This window comes from Temnothorax longispinosus, chromosome 2 (assembly GCF_030848805.1).
Source record: "Temnothorax longispinosus isolate EJ_2023e chromosome 2, Tlon_JGU_v1, whole genome shotgun sequence".
NCBI lineage: Eukaryota > Metazoa > Arthropoda > Insecta > Hymenoptera > Formicidae > Temnothorax > Temnothorax longispinosus.
Genome location: NC_092359.1, coordinates 24,000,862 through 24,021,509, shown reverse-complemented (window position 1 = coordinate 24,021,509; position 20,648 = coordinate 24,000,862). Strand labels below are relative to the sequence as shown.

The window sequence follows — 20,648 nt, the reverse complement described above, 5'->3', positions numbered from 1 at the left end:
TGGAAGGCTAAAAAAAAATTAATATTATTATTTAAGATAAACACAGCCTTCCAATAATAAGATTATTAATTTTTTTTTTCAAGTAAACGTATTTCTTCTGAGTTTTGCTAAACCCATGTTTTTAATTTTCTATAAGTATAAAATTTTGTATAATTTAAATTTATCAAAATCAGGGACTGGACGAAAATATCGGTTCGGTTCCGGTTTTGGTCCATCAAAATACTTAATAAAGGTTTCGGTTTCGATTTCGGTTTTCTAGCTGACAAAAGTACCGGTATTTTGTAAATTAGTTTTTTTCGGTTCCGGTTTATTAAAATTTTTTTATTGAAATTTTTATTGAATTAAATTACTTATATGCATACTGCGTTTGCGAATATGTACTTATATAAGCAGGGACTCGGGCCGGACGAAAATCTGTTTGGTTCCGGTTTTGGTCCATCAAAATACTTAATAAAGGTTTCGGTTTCGATTTCGGTTTTCTAGCTGACAAAAGTACCGGTATTTTGTCTATTAGTTTTTTTTCGGTTTCGGTTTATTAAAATTTTCTTATTAAAATTTTTATTGAATTAAATTACTTAATGCATACTGCGTTTGTGGATATGTACTTATAAGCAGGGACTCGGACCGGACGAAAATCTCTGTTTGGTTTCGGTTTCAGTCCATTAAAATACTTAATAAAGGTTTTGGTTTCGATTTCGGATTTCTAGCTATAAACAAAAGTACCGGTATTTTGTAAATTACAGTTTTTTTCGGTTCCGGTTTATTAAAATTTTCTTATTAAAATTTTTATTGAATTAAATTACTTATATGCATACTGCGTTGTACTCATAACATTTCTCTATCTTTTTTACATCCTTTCTTGTGCAATGGTATATACACAGTTTCTTTTTACTTCTTTGGCCAGCATCCACTTTTCCAAATCTTTATTGCATATTTCATGTAGTACATCAATTCCGCTCTTCTTTGTCGCTACCAACATTTCCGCGACTATACCGTCAGGTTCCCGTTGATCATAGGTTTTTAAGTTATCTCATAACAGTTATGACTTCGCTCCTCAATATTGAGGGTTCAATATCTTCCGTTCTTGTCTGTGTCGGCTCTCTGCTTCCTGCATTTTCATTAGCCATTCAATGTTTGGCAATATTGACGCCATCTTTTCTTTGCTAAAGATTTTATTTTCTAACGTAGGGAAGCCTTACTCTTTGCACTCATATCATTCACAATGTGCAAGGACCATCGCGATATTCCAACCTGTCATTCTTTAGGTTTCGTCAATAGACTGATATATCTTTTTTATCTTATTAACTTCGTATACTGCGCGAACCAAGATTGAACGATCACGCAAGATGATACGATATTTTCTTTTGTATTGGCCATACCGCGTATTGATTTGAATGAATTCATAAAAAGCCATTTTGCATATAACGTAAACGATAGCGGTTTTATTCATCGTTACGTTAATTCGAAAGAATGCAATCTTTTGAGTTTTTTTTAATAATTTAGTTGTCAAATCCTTTTGCGACTATGGAATCAAAATTTTGTTTAGAGGAACATGATTCTATGAGGCAACTTGTACGATGCTATAAAAATTAGAAATTTGATTATTGTTGTACAGCATCGTAACATTGCGGAATAGAATAATACAAAAAAATTTTCATTTAATCTTTAATATATTTTTTTTCCGATATAATTTGGTTGTACATGTATGTACATAAATACCATATGTTTTAATTTTTCTGTGCACTTCTGTATCGTTCAATCACAAAGAATCTTCCGTGAAGAAGTTTCCTTGTAACTTTTCGAAGATTCTTTCAAACTTTTTCCGTGAAAAGTTTGTACAGACTATATCGTGAAGAACTTGAGGTACCGCGTGAGGTAGTTCTTTTTCATGATTTTATGATCAGTGAAGACCGCGAGACTTGTACGGTAGCAAACCAAGACCGCTGCTCCGCGTTGTTTGCATTTTCCCTTAAAGGGCCGCCTCGAGTGCTATGTGGGTCAGGACTACTGCAGTACTTTGTTTGCTGCTCGTCGCAAGCTGTATGCTCGTGTAATACACCGACAAGTAGTTGAGTTTCGCGGCGAGGAAACCGACTCGCTAAATTGGCACGACAAACGTATCTGTCGCAACTACTCCAATCTTTCGGTGTAACTTGTAAGCGTCCCAATCTTGTTCTAAAATAATTTAAATATTTGTATATTAACTACACGAAGTATGTTGTAATTTATATACGTTATATAAATTAAAGAAAAATATATTGAGCACACTGATGCACTAGTCCATGCGAGTTGCTCACAATCGCGCTGGGAAGTTAGTAATTTCTATTTGCGTCTAATTAGGCGCGACGTCGGGCAGGTTTCCGATGCACAACAGCGCATTGTGCGCATCGATGCGCAATTATTAAGACCTCGCTCGATCCTGAAGCACCCGCTCGTTACACAAGCTTCTCGCGTTCTCCCGGCGACGTATCGATTTCTGCCAGATGTGGAGAACCTGATCTATACGAGTTTACGCGCGCGTACGAGCCGCCCGCAACGCGAAATATCTCGCGTATAAATTGCTCCATCACTATCATGGCCGTTTGTATTTTCATGTTCGTGCTGCTCAACTCTATCGTCGGCATGTATCAGTTCCGAATAGTTTATTATCGTCATAAACCAGGCTATGCCGACGTTCGCGAACATCGCCGGTTCGGTTCCGGTTTTGGTCCATCAAAATACTAAGGTTTCGGTTTCGATTTCGGTTTTCTAGCTGACAAAAATACCGGTATTTTGTAAATTAGTTTTTTTTGATTCCGGTTTATTAAAATTTTCTTATTGAAATTTTTATTGAATTAAATTACTTATATGCATACTGCGTTTGTGGATATGTACTTATATAAGCAGGGACTCGGACCGGACGAAAATCTCTGTTTGGTTCCGGTTTTGGTCCATCAAAATACTTAATAAAGGTTTCGGTTTCGATTTCGGTTTTCTAGCTGACGAAAGTACCGGTATTTTGTAAATTAGTTTTTTTCGGTTCCGGTTTATTAAAATTTTCTTATTGAAATTTTTATTGAATTAAATTACTTATATGCATACTGCGTTTGTGGATATGTACTTATAAGCAGGGACTCGGACCGGACGAAAATCTCTGTTTGGTTCCGGTTTCGGTCCATTAAAATACTTAATAAAGGTTTTGGTTTCGACTTCGGTTTTCTAGCTATAAACAAAAGTACTGGTATTTTGTAAATTACAGTTTTTTTCGGTTCCGGTTCATTAAAATTTTTATTGAATTAAATTAATTATATACATACTGCGTTTGTGGATATGTACTTCAGTACGATTAAAGTGTTAACGTTAGATCCCACATTTTTTTTTAAATCTTTTTTATTCCTGATAAAAATAAATGCTAAATATTGTATTATATTCTTTTACATTGCAATTTTGAAAACTAAATATAATTACAGTTAACTTACGCGTCAAAACCTCAGATATTCTTCCGGAAAATTAGTGTAAAGAGACTCGTCTGTGTTTATCAATAAGAGCTTGTTATCTCTTTGTCTAATGCTAAAGTATCCGACCGCTCTTTGACCCGGTATCTAATGTAAATCAACCTTCGGATAAAGAAACCGGCAAAGTGCGCCGAGTCGACGCCTGTTACACTGTAGCTCTCTTCTCAGCATACAATTTTTTATCTCGACATGAAATGCAAGTCAGTAAAATCCTTTTTTAGCTTCATTAAGTTTATAATGATGTCGGGTATATACATGAGCGGTTTAAATTCTTACACTAAAAATTAGCTGTAATATATTGAAATGATGTTAACTTGGTATTTCTTGGTGTAACTTTTGTTCTGACATATGAGATTTAATACGCTTACGTTTAGACTTTTCAAAAGTCTTTCGCTTGAGGGCAGAATAAACGAGATAGATGAGTTTCAAATACATTCGGTAAAGTCTGAATTTAATAGAATCATGATAAATATAAAAGACATTAGTATTCGGAAATGTGCTTCTTAATTTTCTACGCGAGAAAACCCGCTATTGGTGGTCTCTGTGAAGTTGGCACCTCACTTTCAAAAATCGAAAGTTTTATCAACAGTTCTATTTGCACCCGCAATAGTTCTACAGTTCCTGATAATTTTTAGAAAGAGTTCCGTTGATTTAGTTAAAAAAAATGAATTTTGAAAATATAAGGTGCTAACTTTCGGTAGCACCTCATGTTTCGAAAAAATTAATTTTAACATGATATTTTATAGTTCTCGAAGAGTTCTACAGTTCCTGATCAGATTTAGCAATAGTTCCGGTCATTAAGTATTTTTAAACAAATTTTTAATCTGATTGCGAGCACCTCAAATTCCAAAAAAATTGATTTTTACCATGAGATTCTATAGTTCTCGAAGAGTTCTACAGTTCCTGACAGGTGTCAGCGACAGTTCCGGCCTTTAATTATTTTTAAACAATTTTTTAATTTGACCGCCAGCACCTCATCTATGAGAAATACGGGGTGCTGACAATTCTGATCGTTTTCTTCAGAGTTCCCGGCAGTTCTCACATAGTTCCGAGCATTTAAATACGTTTTGACAAGAGTTCCAGCTATTCACTGTTTTTAAACAATTTTTTAATCTGAACGCCAGCACCACATCTACGAGAAATACGGGGTGCTGACAATTCCGATCGTTTTCTTCAGAGTTCCCGGCAGTTCTCACATAGTTCCGAGCATTTAAATACGTTTTGACAAGAGTTCCAGCTATTTACTATTTTTAAACAATTTTTTAATCTGACCGCCAGCACCTCATCTACGAGAAATACGGGGTGTTGACAATTCTGATCGTTTTCTTCAGAGTTCTCGGCAGTTCTCACATAGTTCCGAGCATTTAAATACGTTTTGACAAGAGTTTCAGCTATTTACTATTTTTAAACAATTTTTTAACTCGACCGCCAGCATCTCATGTATGAGAAATACGGGGTGTTGACAATTTCGATCGTTTTCTTCAGAGTTCCCGGCAGTTCTCACATAGTTTCGAGCATTTAAATACGTTTTGACAAGAGTTTCAGCTATTTACTGTTTTTAAACAATTTTTTAATCTGACCGCCAGCACCTCATCTACGAGAAATACGGGGTGTTGACAATTCTGATCGTTTTCTTCAGAGTTCCCGGCAGTTCTCACATAGTTCCGAGCATTTAAATACGTTTTGACAAGAGTTCCAGCTATTTACTATTTTTAAACAATTTTTTAATCTGACCGCCAGCACCACATCTACGAGAAATACGGGGTGCTGACAATTCCGATCGTTTTCTTCAGAGTTCCCGGCAGTTCTCACGTAGTTCCGAGCATTTAATACGTTTTGACAAGAGTTTCAGCTATTTACTATTTTTAAACAATTTTTTAATCTGACCGCCAGCACCTCATCTACGAGAAATACGGGGTGCTGACAATTTCGATCGTTTTCTTCAGAGTTTTCGGCAGTTCTCACATAGTTCCGAGCATTTAAATACGTTTTGACAAGAGTTTCAGCTATTTACTATTTTTAAACAATTTTTTAATTTGACCGCCAGCACCTCATTTACGAGAAATACGGGGTGCTGACAATTCCGATCGTTTTCTTCAGAGTTCTCGGCAGTTCTCACATAGTTCCGAGCATTTAAATACGTTTTGACAAGAGTTGCAGCTATTTACTATTTTTAAACAATTTTTTAATCTGACCGCCAGCACCTCATCTACGAGAAATACGGGGTGCTGACAATTCTGATCGTTTTCTTCAGAGTTCTCGGCAGTTCTCACATAGTTCCGAGCATTTAAATACGTTTTGACAAGAGTTTCAGCTATTTACTATTTTTAAACAATTTTTTAATTCGACCGCCAGCATCTCATCTATGAGAAATACGGGGTGTTGACAATTCCGATCGTTTTCTTTAGAGTTCCCGGCAGTTCTCACATAGTTCCGAGCATTTAAATACGTTTTGACAAGAGTTTCAGCTATTTACTATTTTTAAACAATTTTTTATCAATTCTCGCCTCTGTGAATCGCGTTGTCTAATTACGATAAACGCGTTGCAACGGGAAAATAAACGTATCGACTTACACGAGATTGGCCATTTTCACACACGACGATTTCTACACGTACACGAAATATATATATATTTATACATTTTTTTTTTTTCGACGAGGAAGTGAATATACGCACGCACACACGCACGCACGCACGCACACACATATATGTAAATGTATACATTTGTCTAACGTACATTTTTTTTTTCGCATAATTTATGGCTCGCGTAACGTTTGGGAAAAGGGACAAGATTTTTTTGTCAACGACGAAACGCTCCTCTTTCTCGGATAGCAGTCGACAGCACTATTGTCTCAATGTTAATTATGCGGCAACACCGAGCGCATCTTACAACGCTAACGTCGGTGCCGAATCTCAAAAAACACGTGTTCCCGCGTTGAAACTTGCCTCGTTGGCCTCGTACGTATTTGGAAGCAACGAATAAAGTCAGGTTTTCTAAAAATCAAAATTTCGTATTGGTGCACGTTTGCAGCGTCAAAAATATATCGATAAATCTTTTCCAATGCTCGGTTTATTTTCTACTCATTTTTGCCTTTATCGATTATTATTTTTTAATCTTGTCCAGTATACGACTGTGCTTGTGTGTATGGACATGTTTGACATACCTGCTGCAATACATTTGCCATCGTTGCGTGCGTTGACACGTATAATACGTGATGACAGTGACGGAGGAGAGAGCAAGATGGGACGACACGGATGGCATGCTACGATTCTCGTCGCGGTTGCCGAAACCTGTCATCGGAACTTTCGACGTCGTGGAAACCAACACTTTTTCTCCTGCCAAGAATACCTGCAGAATTAATGTTTGCGTAAATTTAGAAATCCCACGGAAATGTTGCACATGTATCGTAATTATAATGATATATAAATGACGCCAACAACATTTCAAAGACAACTCGATTACAGCGATTTCCAGTAACGCATACGACGCGTTCGTATTCCAACAACTGCAATATGTCGTAATAAACATAAAATCTACGTGCGTATACCGTTTTATTTAAAAGAATTACAATTTAAACGAAACTAAAAAAAAAAAAAAACCAAAGTCTACGTAGGACGAATTTTCTTCAAAAGATTAAGGTCCCACTGTGGTATCGTTAACCGTGACGTATCATCTCTATGTATATAAAGGCCACTTGTATAATGTACACATACCTTGACGCAGGAGCGTTGGAAATTCTATCCGCTACTGCTACACTCTCTGTGGTTTTGTCGCGCATAAATCCGCCTGAAAAAATATTGCACATCAGTTAAACATGCACTGTGCATAAATGAACCCTTTTTTTTCAAACTGTGGCTATATCAATGTTTTAAATTTATATATACTTTCAAGAAAATCAACGTATTTACGTATCAAGATGTTTACCGGAACAAATTGTTTGATCCAAAACTAAAACCTGCCGCTTCATCGCTGTCCGTCGAGTTGACATGTTGACGAGGCACGTTAGTTTCGTTGCTGTCATCCGATGCCATTTTACCGTCTCGCTGCTTGGATTTCTCCAGGTTACAAAAATCTAAACGCATAATTCATCATCGTTGATAAATATTATCAACGAGTATGCTTGAAATCCATTTAAAAATATTTATAAAAATTTAACAAGTTTAATCACACATGTATAAATGTGCATCAGTGAAAATGATGTGCTTAATAAAATGTATAATACATGACATATTACATCTAAAGAAAAACTTTTATATTTGACGCAGAAATAAAATTGTTTAATCTGTAATTTCGATGCTGTCGGTAACGCAGACAAATTGGAATAAATCACGTGCCGAGTAGCGAATGGGGCAAACGTGCCGCTGCAGCGACAATCTGCACGTGTCCCTCCGTCAAATGTAGCTCGTTGTGCCTCAGCAAGACAAAATGATCCTTTTAATCATCCGTCTGGTTTTCGCTTTCCTCGCACGCGTCGAATGTAGACGCGGTCGACGTTTACCGCGATATTTCGTACAGAGATTTGTGCCCATTTTCCAAAAGCAAAATCAACAAGGACGGCCTCACGTAGCGATAAACGCACCAGGACAGAGTCGACGGCTTGCTTCAATGCTGAAATGTTTTCAACAGTTACGGGATATATTTGTGCAATAGGTTGTTTAACAAAATTCAAGATTAATCTAAATCGAACGCAATTAATGTTTTCGAGCTCCATGAGACAAAATGACTCAAAGTTTAAAATAATCTCATACACGTTTATAATATTGGACGTCTTTACCGCGTAAGGAAAAATTTAAAGATATTCAAAATAAAACTGTTGCACAATAATAGAAAAAATTAACGTATGTGTGTGTGTGTGTGTGCTCGAATAAAAAGGTTTGAAATGTTAAAGCAGAATATGCGAAAACTAAATAATGTTACCAAGTTTGTTCGTCGGCAAGACTTTTGCAGATGGTAATTGTGATTGTGCTGTTGTTGATAAGTCTTTCAAATGCGAAAAAACACACGGTGAACGTATATACCGCTGGTGGACGTGTGGAAGAAAAGGAGTGGACCTGTTGTTGAGTGACAAACCAATAAAAGTCCAAGCTGTGTCGAGAGTGTAAACCAAATTGCAGTAGACGCCTCTCCAGATTGGGAGAGTAAAGAGAGACGATGTTGGGAGTAGCAGAAGATTGCGGCATACCTCGACGAAGCCTTCGACCCAAGCCGCGGACGTGCTTATCGAGATAAGCACCGACGGAGCAATCGCAGCCAATCCAAGCTCCATAAACGTTGTTTGAAATAACGTTCTTGACGTCTCACAGTCGTGATGAATCTTTAACCCACGGTTAACGATTACGGGAAGCCAATAGCCTCACTTTTCAAACAAGATAAACGTTATCTAGTTTATGTCACGTGTATTTCGTCTGTTTTTTTTTTTTTTTTTTTTTTTTTATGTGTGCGTACGTGCGTGCGTGTGCGTGCACCCGCTATAAAAATCTGAAACATAAAAGCGCGCGAAATATTACTACGTGCGCGGGATGAGGCGCGTTTAAAAAAAAAAAAGTATCAAGTTGTTGGAAAAAAAAACGTTATCAAATTAATGTTGCCATTTGCTCTCACGCCCGTTTCATCAACTTGATACTTTTTTTTTAAACGCGTGCCTCGTCTTTGCGTGTGTACGTATATAGAAATTTATTTACCTTGCAATAGATTATTCGCCCTCCTCGCCGCACAGTTTTTTAACGGCAACCACTTGATCCATATTGTCGGCCGCGGGGCGTCGCAGACCAAACAATGGTTTTGTAATTTGATGAATTTCCACCCGAGCTAAAACAGCTTCTTTCTGCTCGGAAGAAATATTTCGTGGCCAAAATTTTGTCATAGTATTAATGCATACTATTTTGGGCAAATCTGCCGGTACTAAAACCGCCGAAAATTTGACGTTTTGCGTATATCCTGTTTCCCTCTCCATTGTATGGATTAGGATTGGCGGGGGATATTTGCAAAAGTCGATGTCGTCCAAGACGATGCCGTCGGTGACGCCTTGTTGATATTTTTTCCAATCTTCTTGCATACGCACGATGATTGGGGATTCAAAGTGAGCCAACGCAAACTGCGTTTTGCCCATTCGAGTCTGTAATAAATAAGAAAAACACAAATTTGTATATATACATATTTTTTTTTTTCTAAAATTGACAATAAGGCAAAGAATATTACAACGACGCTTACCGGTCCGACCAGGATTAAAGTTTTGTCGGGTGGAATATTAAAAAGCTCACGATTAAAATCGGTAGCTGCGAATCTACCGTGGTCGCACGGTGAAAAACGCATTGTAAAATAAGAATCGATTGATCCTCGGTGTCTCACGTAATAATCTAAATCCATCATTTCGACATGATGTGAGGCTGCCGACTGATTATTCATGGTACAAGCTTCCATCAATATCTTATTGTACCCATCTTTTTTCACACGTTGAAAATCGGGTATTTTTCCAAACTCATAAATTTGACCGTGAACATCTCTTTTGGCAATATCTGTACATGACTTTAGCACAGCCGTTGTGTTTTCTGCCGGTACTACCTCAATGCTTGTGCCGTCGGGCAATTTATTTTGCGTCGGTGACAAATATCGTGCATTTTCGAAACCGAACATTAAATTAATGAATTTGGTTTCGTCATCCGCAATTTCGTCTTGACCAATCAGCCACCAAACGTGTTGTTTATATATGGTCAATTTGTCGCTTCGTTCCTGTCCACTGAAACCTGTCAGGCGATTGTGAAATACGCGTGAACGCGACATTTTTAGCACCGACGAAACGTGTAATTTTCAACCGGAGCAACGCGGGGTAGCACACGCGTGATAAACGTTGCCTCGAGCACAATGAGCAACGTGGAGTGACGCGCGACGGACTCGTCGACGACCAAGCTTTGCGTTGTAGTTTTTGGAGCGCAAACAACAAGGATTGAAACGTATAACCGGAGCAACGCGAGGTAGCACACGCGAACGTAGCCTCGGGCACAATGAGCACTTTGGTGAGTCATATCAATTACTAGTTTATTGATCTATTGCATTCTAGGAACCGCGATGTTAGTTTGAGGGTTTTTCTTAATTTCGTCTCCCTTCATGTTCATAACGTCGTCCCCTGGACGAGTGAAATTTATTTGTGATAGGTACTTGCTTGGAAGGCTAAAAAAAAATTAATATTATTATTTAAGATAAACACAGCCTTCCAATAATAAGATTATTAATTTTTTTTTTTCAAGTAAACGTATTTCTTCTGAGTTTTGCTAAACCCATGTTTTTAATTTTCTATAAGTATAAAATTTTGTATAATTTAAATTTATCAAAATCAGGGACTGGACGAAAATATCGGTTCGGTTCCGGTTTTGGTCCATCAAAATACTTAATAAAGGTTTCGGTTTCGATTTCGGTTTTCTAGCTGACAAAAGTACCGGTATTTTGTAAATTAGTTTTTTTCGGTTCCGGTTTATTAAAATTTTTTATTGAAATTTTTATTGAATTAAATTACTTATATGCATACTGCGTTTGCGAATATGTACTTATATAAGCAGGGACTCGGGCCGGACGAAAATCTGTTTGGTTCCGGTTTTGGTCCATCAAAATACTTAATAAAGGTTTCGGTTTCGATTTCGGTTTTCTAGCTGACAAAAGTACCGGTATTTTGTCTATTAGTTTTTTTTCGGTTTCGGTTTATTAAAATTTTCTTATTAAAATTTTTATTGAATTAAATTACTTAATGCATACTGCGTTTGTGGATATGTACTTATAAGCAGGGACTCGGACCGGACGAAAATCTCTGTTTGGTTTCGGTTTCAGTCCATTAAAATACTTAATAAAGGTTTTGGTTTCGATTTCGGATTTCTAGCTATAAACAAAAGTACCGGTATTTTGTAAATTACAGTTTTTTTCGGTTCCGGTTTATTAAAATTTTCTTATTAAAATTTTTATTGAATTAAATTACTTATATGCATACTGCGTTGTACTCATAACATTTCTCTATCTTTTTTACATCCTTTCTTGTGCAATGGTATATACACAGTTTCTTTTTACTTCTTTGGCCAGCATCCACTTTTTCCAAATCTTTATTGCATATTTCATGTAGTACATCAATTCCGCTCTTCTTTGTCGCTACCAACATTTCCGCGACTATACCGTCAGGTTCCCGTTGATCATAGGTTTTTAAGTTATCTCATAACAGTTATGACTTCGCTCCTCAATATTGAGGGTTCAATATCTTCCGTTCTTGTCTGTGTCGGCTCTCTGCTTCCTGCATTTTCATTAGCCATTCAATGTTTGGCAATATTGACGCCATCTTTTCTTTGCTAAAGATTTTATTTTCTAACGTAGGGAAGCCTTACTCTTTGCACTCATATCATTCACAATGTGCAAGGACCATCGCGATATTCCAACCTGTCATTCTTTAGGTTTCGTCAATAGACTGATATATCTTTTTTATCTTATTAACTTCGTATACTGCGCGAACCAAGATTGAACGATCACGCAAGATGATACGATATTTTCTTTTGTATTGGCCATACCGCGTATTGATTTGAATGAATTCATAAAAAGCCATTTTGCATATAACGTAAACGATAGCGGTTTTATTCATCGTTACGTTAATTCGAAAGAATGCAATCTTTTGAGTTTTTTTTAATAATTTAGTTGTCAAATCCTTTTGCGACTATGGAATCAAAATTTTGTTTAGAGGAACATGATTCTATGAGGCAACTTGTACGATGCTATAAAAATTAGAAATTTGATTATTGTTGTACAGCATCGTAACATTGCGGAATAGAATAATACAAAAAAATTTTCATTTAATCTTTAATATATTTTTTTTCCGATATAATTTGGTTGTACATGTATGTACATAAATACCATATGTTTTAATTTTTCTGTGCACTTCTGTATCGTTCAATCACAAAGAATCTTCCGTGAAGAAGTTTCCTTGTAACTTTTCGAAGATTCTTTCAAACTTTTTCCGTGAAAAGTTTGTACAGACTATATCGTGAAGAACTTGAGGTACCGCGTGAGGTAGTTCTTTTTCATGATTTTATGATCAGTGAAGACCGCGAGACTTGTACGGTAGCAAACCAAGACCGCTGCTCCGCGTTGTTTGCATTTTCCCTTAAAGGGCCGCCTCGAGTGCTATGTGGGTCAGGACTACTGCAGTACTTTGTTTGCTGCTCGTCGCAAGCTGTATGCTCGTGTAATACACCGACAAGTAGTTGAGTTTCGCGGCGAGGAAACCGACTCGCTAAATTGGCACGACAAACGTATCTGTCGCAACTACTCCAATCTTTCGGTGTAACTTGTAAGCGTCCCAATCTTGTTCTAAAATAATTTAAATATTTGTATATTAACTACACGAAGTATGTTGTAATTTATATACGTTATATAAATTAAAGAAAAATATATTGAGCACACTGATGCACTAGTCCATGCGAGTTGCTCACAATCGCGCTGGGAAGTTAGTAATTTCTATTTGCGTCTAATTAGGCGCGACGTCGGGCAGGTTTCCGATGCACAACAGCGCATTGTGCGCATCGATGCGCAATTATTAAGACCTCGCTCGATCCTGAAGCACCCGCTCGTTACACAAGCTTCTCGCGTTCTCCCGGCGACGTATCGATTTCTGCCAGATGTGGAGAACCTGATCTATACGAGTTTACGCGCGCGTACGAGCCGCCCGCAACGCGAAATATCTCGCGTATAAATTGCTCCATCACTATCATGGCCGTTTGTATTTTCATGTTCGTGCTGCTCAACTCTATCGTCGGCATGTATCAGTTCCGAATAGTTTATTATCGTCATAAACCAGGCTATGCCGACGTTCGCGAACATCGCCGGTTCGGTTCCGGTTTTGGTCCATCAAAATACTAAGGTTTCGGTTTCGATTTCGGTTTTCTAGCTGACAAAAATACCGGTATTTTGTAAATTAGTTTTTTTTGATTCCGGTTTATTAAAATTTTCTTATTGAAATTTTTATTGAATTAAATTACTTATATGCATACTGCGTTTGTGGATATGTACTTATATAAGCAGGGACTCGGACCGGACGAAAATCTCTGTTTGGTTCCGGTTTTGGTCCATCAAAATACTTAATAAAGGTTTCGGTTTCGATTTCGGTTTTCTAGCTGACGAAAGTACCGGTATTTTGTAAATTAGTTTTTTTCGGTTCCGGTTTATTAAAATTTTCTTATTGAAATTTTTATTGAATTAAATTACTTATATGCATACTGCGTTTGTGGATATGTACTTATAAGCAGGGACTCGGACCGGACGAAAATCTCTGTTTGGTTCCGGTTTCGGTCCATTAAAATACTTAATAAAGGTTTTGGTTTCGACTTCGGTTTTCTAGCTATAAACAAAAGTACTGGTATTTTGTAAATTACAGTTTTTTTCGGTTCCGGTTCATTAAAATTTTTATTGAATTAAATTAATTATATACATACTGCGTTTGTGGATATGTACTTCAGTACGATTAAAGTGTTAACGTTAGATCCCACATTTTTTTTTAAATCTTTTTTATTCCTGATAAAAATAAATGCTAAATATTGTATTATATTCTTTTACATTGCAATTTTGAAAACTAAATATAATTACAGTTAACTTAAGCGTCAAAACCTCAGATATTCTTCCGGAAAATTAGTGTAAAGAGACTCGTCTGTGTTTATCAATAAGAGCTTGTTATCTCTTTGTCTAATGCTAAAGTATCCGACCGCTCTTTGACCCGGTATCTAATGTAAATCAACCTTCGGATAAAGAAACCGGCAAAGTGCGCCGAGTCGACGCCTGTTACACTGTAGCTCTCTTCTCAGCATACAATTTTTTATCTCGACATGAAATGCAAGTCAGTAAAATCCTTTTTTTAGCTTCATTAAGTTTATAATGATGTCGGGTATATACATGAGCGGTTTAAATTCTTACACTAAAAATTAGCTGTAATATATTGAAATGATGTTAACTTGGTATTTCTTGGTGTAACTTTTGTTCTGACATATGAGATTTAATACGCTTACGTTTAGACTTTTCAAAAGTCTTTCGCTTGAGGGCAGAATAAACGAGATAGATGAGTTTCAAATACATTCGGTAAAGTCTGAATTTAATAGAATCATGATAAATATAAAAGACATTAGTATTCGGAAATGTGCTTCTTAATTTTCTACGCGAGAAAACCCGCTATTGGTGGTCTCTGTGAAGTTGGCACCTCACTTTCAAAAATCGAAAGTTTTATCAACAGTTCTATTTGCACCCGCAATAGTTCTACAGTTCCTGATAATTTTTAGAAAGAGTTCCGTTGATTTAGTTAAAAAAAAATGAATTTTGAAAATATAAGGTGCTAACTTTCGGTAGCACCTCATGTTTCGAAAAAATTAATTTTTAACATGATATTTTATAGTTCTCGAAGAGTTCTACAGTTCCTGATCAGATTTAGCAATAGTTCCGGTCATTAAGTATTTTTAAACAAATTTTTAATCTGATTGCGAGCACCTCAAATTCCAAAAAAATTGATTTTTACCATGAGATTCTATAGTTCTCGAAGAGTTCTACAGTTCCTGACAGGTGTCAGCGACAGTTCCGGCCTTTAATTATTTTTAAACAATTTTTTAATTTGACCGCCAGCACCTCATCTATGAGAAATACGGGGTGCTGACAATTCTGATCGTTTTCTTCAGAGTTCCCGGCAGTTCTCACATAGTTCCGAGCATTTAAATACGTTTTGACAAGAGTTCCAGCTATTCACTGTTTTTAAACAATTTTTTAATCTGAACGCCAGCACCACATCTACGAGAAATACGGGGTGCTGACAATTCCGATCGTTTTCTTCAGAGTTCCCGGCAGTTCTCACATAGTTCCGAGCATTTAAATACGTTTTGACAAGAGTTCCAGCTATTTACTATTTTTAAACAATTTTTTAATCTGACCGCCAGCACCTCATCTACGAGAAATACGGGTGTTGACAATTCTGATCGTTTTCTTCAGAGTTCTCGGCAGTTCTCACATAGTTCCGAGCATTTAAATACGTTTTGACAAGAGTTTCAGCTATTTACTATTTTTAAACAATTTTTTAACTCGACCGCCAGCATCTCATGTATGAGAAATACGGGGTGTTGACAATTTCGATCGTTTTCTTCAGAGTTCCCGGCAGTTCTCACATAGTTTCGAGCATTTAAATACGTTTTGACAAGAGTTTCAGCTATTTACTGTTTTTAAACAATTTTTTAATCTGACCGCCAGCACCTCATCTACGAGAAATACGGGGTGTTGACAATTCTGATCGTTTTCTTCAGAGTTCCCGGCAGTTCTCACATAGTTCCGAGCATTTAAATACGTTTTGACAAGAGTTCCAGCTATTTACTATTTTTAAACAATTTTTTAATCTGACCGCCAGCACCTCATCTACGAGAAATACGGGGTGCTGACAATTCCGATCGTTTTCTTCAGAGTTCCCGGCAGTTCTCACGTAGTTCCGAGCATTTAATACGTTTTGACAAGAGTTTCAGCTATTTACTGTTTTTAAACAATTTTTTAATCTGACCGCCAGCACCTCATCTACGAGAAATACGGGGTGTTGACAATTCCGATCGTTTTCTTCAGAGTTCTTGGCAGTTCTCACATAGTTCCGAGCATTTAAATACGTTTTGACAAGAGTTTCAGCTATTTACTATTTTTAAACAATTTTTTAATTTGACCGCCAGCACCTCATCTACGAGAAATACGGGGTGCTGACAATTCCGATCGTTTTCTTCAGAGTTCTCGGCAATTCTCACATAGTTCCGAGCATTTAAATACGTTTTGACAAGAGTTCCAGCTATTTACTATTTTTAAACAATTTTTTAATCTGACCGCCAGCACCTCATCTACGAGAAATACGGGGTGCTGACAATTCCGATCGTTTTCTTCAGAGTTCTCGGCAATTCTCACATAGTTCCGAGCATTTAAATACGTTTTGACAAGAGTTGCAGCTATTTACTATTTTTAAACAATTTTTTAATTTGACCGCCAGCATCTCATTTACGAGAAATACGGGGTGTTGACAATTCCGATCGTTTTCTTCAGAGTTCTTGGCAGTTCTCACATAGTTCCGAGCATTTAAATACGTTTTGACAAGAGTTTCAGCTATTTACTATTTTTAAACAATTTTTTAATTTGACCGCCAGCACCTCATTTACGAGAAATACGGGGTGCTGACAATTCCGATCGTTTTCTTCAGAGTTCTCGGCAGTTCTCACATAGTTCCGAGCATTTAAATACGTTTTGACAAGAGTTTCAGCTATTTACTATTTTTAAACAATTTTTTAATCTGACCGCCAGCACCTCATCTACGAGAAATACGGGGTGTTGACAATTCCGATCGTTTTCTTCAGAGTTCTTGGCAGTTCCACATAGTTCCGAGCATTTAAATACGTTTTGACAAGAGTTTCAGCTATTTACTATTTTTAAACAATTTTTTAATTCGACCGCCAGCACTTCATCTACGAGAAATACGGGGTGCTGACAATTCCGATCGTTTTCTTTAGAGTTCCCGGCAGTTCTCACATAGTTCCGAGCATTTAAATACGTTTTGACAAGAGTTCCAGCTATTTACTATTTTTAAACAATTTTTTAATCTGACCGCCAGCACCTCATCTACGAGAAATACGGGGTGCTGACACGAAAATATCGGTTCGGTTCCGGTTTCGGTCCATTAAAATACTTATTTATAAAGGTTTCGTTTTCGATTTCGGTTTTGTAGCTAATAAAAGTATCGGTATTACGCAAATTAGTTTTTTTGGTTCCGATTTATTAAAATTTTCTTAATGAAATTTTTATTAAATTGAATTGTTTATATAATAAGTGATGATATTTCGACGTATAGATGTTACTTCATTGTTTTCTATGTTTTCATCTTCGGGTCTTAATTTTTTTAAGATGTAATGATTTTTAACGGTACCGGTTTCGATTCCAGTCCTATTGGTTTTACAAAATTTCCATACGGTTTTTGTTTCAGACAATGCGTTTTCATTATTTTAATTATTTTTAATTATTTTCATAACTTGATTTACACGATGCAACACAAATAAAATATTTTATAAAATTATTTATTTAATAATTGTAGTTGTTCACCAATCAATTCCGATTATTATGATGTAATGGTATCAAAATATTAAATATTCAAACAATTAATTATATAATGTAATAAAAAAAATTTACTCACCAGCCGTTGTTTTGTCGCAGTCGGTTGGTTCCGCCACTGCTTCAACACCACACGGCTAACCTGGGGGCTAACCATATTCGTGATGTTGTCACTTAGACAGTCCATCGATCTTACATGGCACTTCTAAATTTCACAAACACGTTATACTTTTACAAGTGCAAAGTACGATTATTCCGATTGAATTATTCTGATCGTGACGAGCGCGAAATAAAATTTTACGAGACGGTTTTGTCGAAAAAATTCGACGTTGGTTCGACGGGACGCCGCATATTTTTTCGAGAGAAAACGACGTCGCGTTTTACGGCGCTGGTTTTGATTTCTTGCACACTCTTCTCGTCTTCCCAGTATTTGGCGAACACGAAGCAGTTCAGATTTTCTGTGCTTTCGTCTAAATCTGACTGATAGCTTGCGATCATTACATTTTATTTTTTCAAAATAATATAATTTGACCCACGTTTATGACCAATGGCAAAAGTGGTTTTCAAAAACTCAAATAACTTAAAAAATAGAAATCTACAATAATATCATTTATCTAAATTATTTTAATACACTCTTAAGCATGTGTCGCCAAAAATTGGAGGTACACGTTGAAATAAAAACCCTACGTAATTACGAGGGACATAATTACCATCAAAAATAGAAGGGAAGATGGTACCTCGAAGTCAGGAAGTACATTACGTATTTCCAATTTTTGGCGATACATGCTTACCGCATAATGTACTCTTAAGCATGTGTCGCCAAAAATTGGAGATACACGTTGAAATAAAAATCCTACGTAATTACGAGGGACATAAGTACCATCAAAAATAGAAGGGAAGATGGTACCTCGAAGTCAGGAAGTACATTACGTACCTACAATTTTTGGCGACACATGCTTAAGAGTTTACATACCTGCATTACTTGTTTCTTCCAGTTTTTTATCAAATAACGGATACATGTTTTGTCGGTGGATGACCACATTATATACACAAAATAAACGATTCTGCTGCTGCTGCTGCTGTATCATTGTCTAATTTGCGAATGTATTCCATGCATTCGCACTGTGACTCCCGGCACGCACCGCGAAATACTCCGCGAATGTCACTGCTTGTGAATATATTCATATTTATGTTAGTTGCGTAAATAATATAACAGTCGTATAAAACGGTCTAAGAATCCTTTCGAGCAACGATATGACACGTCCGCGTCGATGCCACCTAGTGGCTATGCCACTGCTATTCGCGAATGTTTTTTGTTCAACAAATGTCGCGATCATGCATGGTTGACGCCGAGTACCTCGTATACGAGGTACGTATGTAGGAGGTACATTTGTACGAGGTACATATGCACGTACGAGGTATGTATGTACGGGGTACATACGGGAAGCCCCCTAAAAAACTGTACCTCCTAAAAAATTGTACCGTGAATTTATAAGTGCGGTGCCTCCAATCGGTACCTCCTCCTTTATCAGTACCTCGTGTGTATTCCGTACCTTGTGCTATACTTGTGCTATACTTGTGCTATACCGGGAAAAGTATCTCCTAGCAGTATGTAACTCGAAATGTCATTTCCATTTAGAAATTAGTACTTCGAATTTGGAGATACTACGCGGTACATGCTTAAGAGTGTAATTCTGTGAGGTCTCTGAGATCCCATCCACATTTGTCATCGTAACTTCAGCAAAAATTTAATTTATTTATTTTTTTATTTTTTTAATCGATTGAGAATCGATCCATGAATAGGCCCATAATGTATAAAAGTCAATAGAATTAAATCGATGCGTTCCGTTTCACGCATGATGCGCATAATGCATCATTTATCCTTGTTGTTCACCGAACGCACTCCTAAGAGTTTCAAGATATACGAGTAAAAAGAAAAGAATATAGGGGACAAAAGTGCAGAAACGCGAAAAAAGGAAGTTGAGCTGGGGTCTTGGAGACTTCACTGTGTATACCTAGGGTTAACAAGCAGCACTGCGCTGCTGCATTCTCGATGCTGCATAACAAGGAAGAAATTGATATAATTCATATTTTTATTTAAAAAACCGTATATATGCAGTACACGGAAAGAATGGTTTTGCTGAAGTGTCTAAAAATTTAGCTGAATACAGATCTAAAAGTAATTTTGTTGGATCATCAAAATAATTATGTAGAACACCTAAACTGATTGCTAAAATGTCAAAATTTTTTACAGCATTATCATATTTTAGCGACTTGCTATAATTATTTTGATGGTGCAACAAAATTATTTTTAGATCTGTATCTAGCTAAATTTTTAGATACCTTCAAAACAACAGTCGTTTTGGTTCGACCCAACTGGCTAAATTAATATTTTTACATATAATAATAATTTGGCCAGTTGGGTCGAACCAAAACGACTGTTGTTTTGAATTATTTACTGGCGACGGAAGTTACTTGTTTTGTTTTTAGATACCTACTTCAGCAAAATCGTTCTTTCCGTGTACATATTTTTATCAAGGTCTAAATAATGTTAATATATATCACTAATGTAAAATGTATATAAAATAATTTTTTTATCTGCGAAAGTTGTTGGAATATTATCGAATCATTAGAGAAGTATAAAATCTTGAGTTTAAATTTTTCACGATCTAATAAATAAAACTGTACGTATGAATTTACAATCATCCACAGTAGTATTTAAAGGGGTAAAACGTTTTGAAGACTCGACCGTTGAATTTGAGTCTAAGGATGAGAAATCAGTGAAATTTATGGAGAAGAACAGTATGTTATATCAAAAGATTTGTTGTACGTCACCAACAGTAACTATTTTAAGAATTATATATTACACATGAGGGAAAAGAGAAAGTTATGATAAATGGATTAATGACGCGTAATGAGTTAATATTTATTTTAAAGTAGATTAGTGTAAAGTAGATTATGGCATTTAAAATTATCATGTGAACATTATTTGTTACACTTTGTGAATCGCTTATTACCTTTTGTGAATTATG

General features: G+C 36.4%; 2 protein-coding genes across 8 annotated transcripts in view; one reads left to right on the top strand and one right to left on the bottom strand.

Annotated features, from left to right (window-relative positions):
* M (zona pellucida domain-containing protein miniature) overlaps positions 1-20,648 on the top strand; it is a 308,803-nt gene that overhangs the window by 5,535 nt on the left and 282,620 nt on the right. The window lies entirely within an intron of this gene.
* Positions 75-19,938, bottom strand: LOC139825228 (uncharacterized). 3 transcript variants are annotated; one of them, XR_011735502.1, is made up of 8 exons: positions 17,699-19,938; positions 9,177-9,610; positions 8,678-8,973; positions 7,830-8,103; positions 7,420-7,567; positions 7,209-7,281; positions 6,659-6,843; positions 75-6,488 (listed from the first exon to the last, which is right to left on the bottom strand). XR_011735502.1 is itself a non-coding variant. In XM_071797792.1 (8 exons), the coding sequence occupies exons 1-2, from the start codon at positions 10,273-10,275 to the stop codon at positions 9,188-9,190; spliced, it is 993 nt and encodes a 330-aa protein (XP_071653893.1). In that variant the 5' UTR covers positions 10,276-11,547; the 3' UTR covers positions 75-6,488; positions 6,659-6,843; positions 7,209-7,281; positions 7,420-7,567; positions 7,830-8,103; positions 8,566-8,973; positions 9,177-9,187. The 3 variants fall into 3 exon arrangements, 2 of the variants coding, with proteins under 2 accessions (XP_071653893.1, XP_071653892.1); XM_071797792.1 differs by lacking the exon at positions 17,699-19,938 and adding an exon at positions 9,706-11,547 and having other exon boundaries at positions 8,566-8,973; XM_071797791.1 differs by lacking the exon at positions 17,699-19,938 and adding an exon at positions 9,706-11,547.

Bases quoted from the DNA above. Each gene is read 5' to 3' on its own strand.
- LOC139825228 (XM_071797792.1), bottom strand. From the start codon at position 10,275: ATGTCGCGTTCACGCGTATTTCACAATCGCCTGACAGGTTTCAGTGGA. The intron at 9,611-9,705 runs GTAAGCGTCGTT...TATTTATTACAG, and splicing joins CTTTAATCCTGGTCGGACCG to ACTCGAATGGGCAAAACGCA.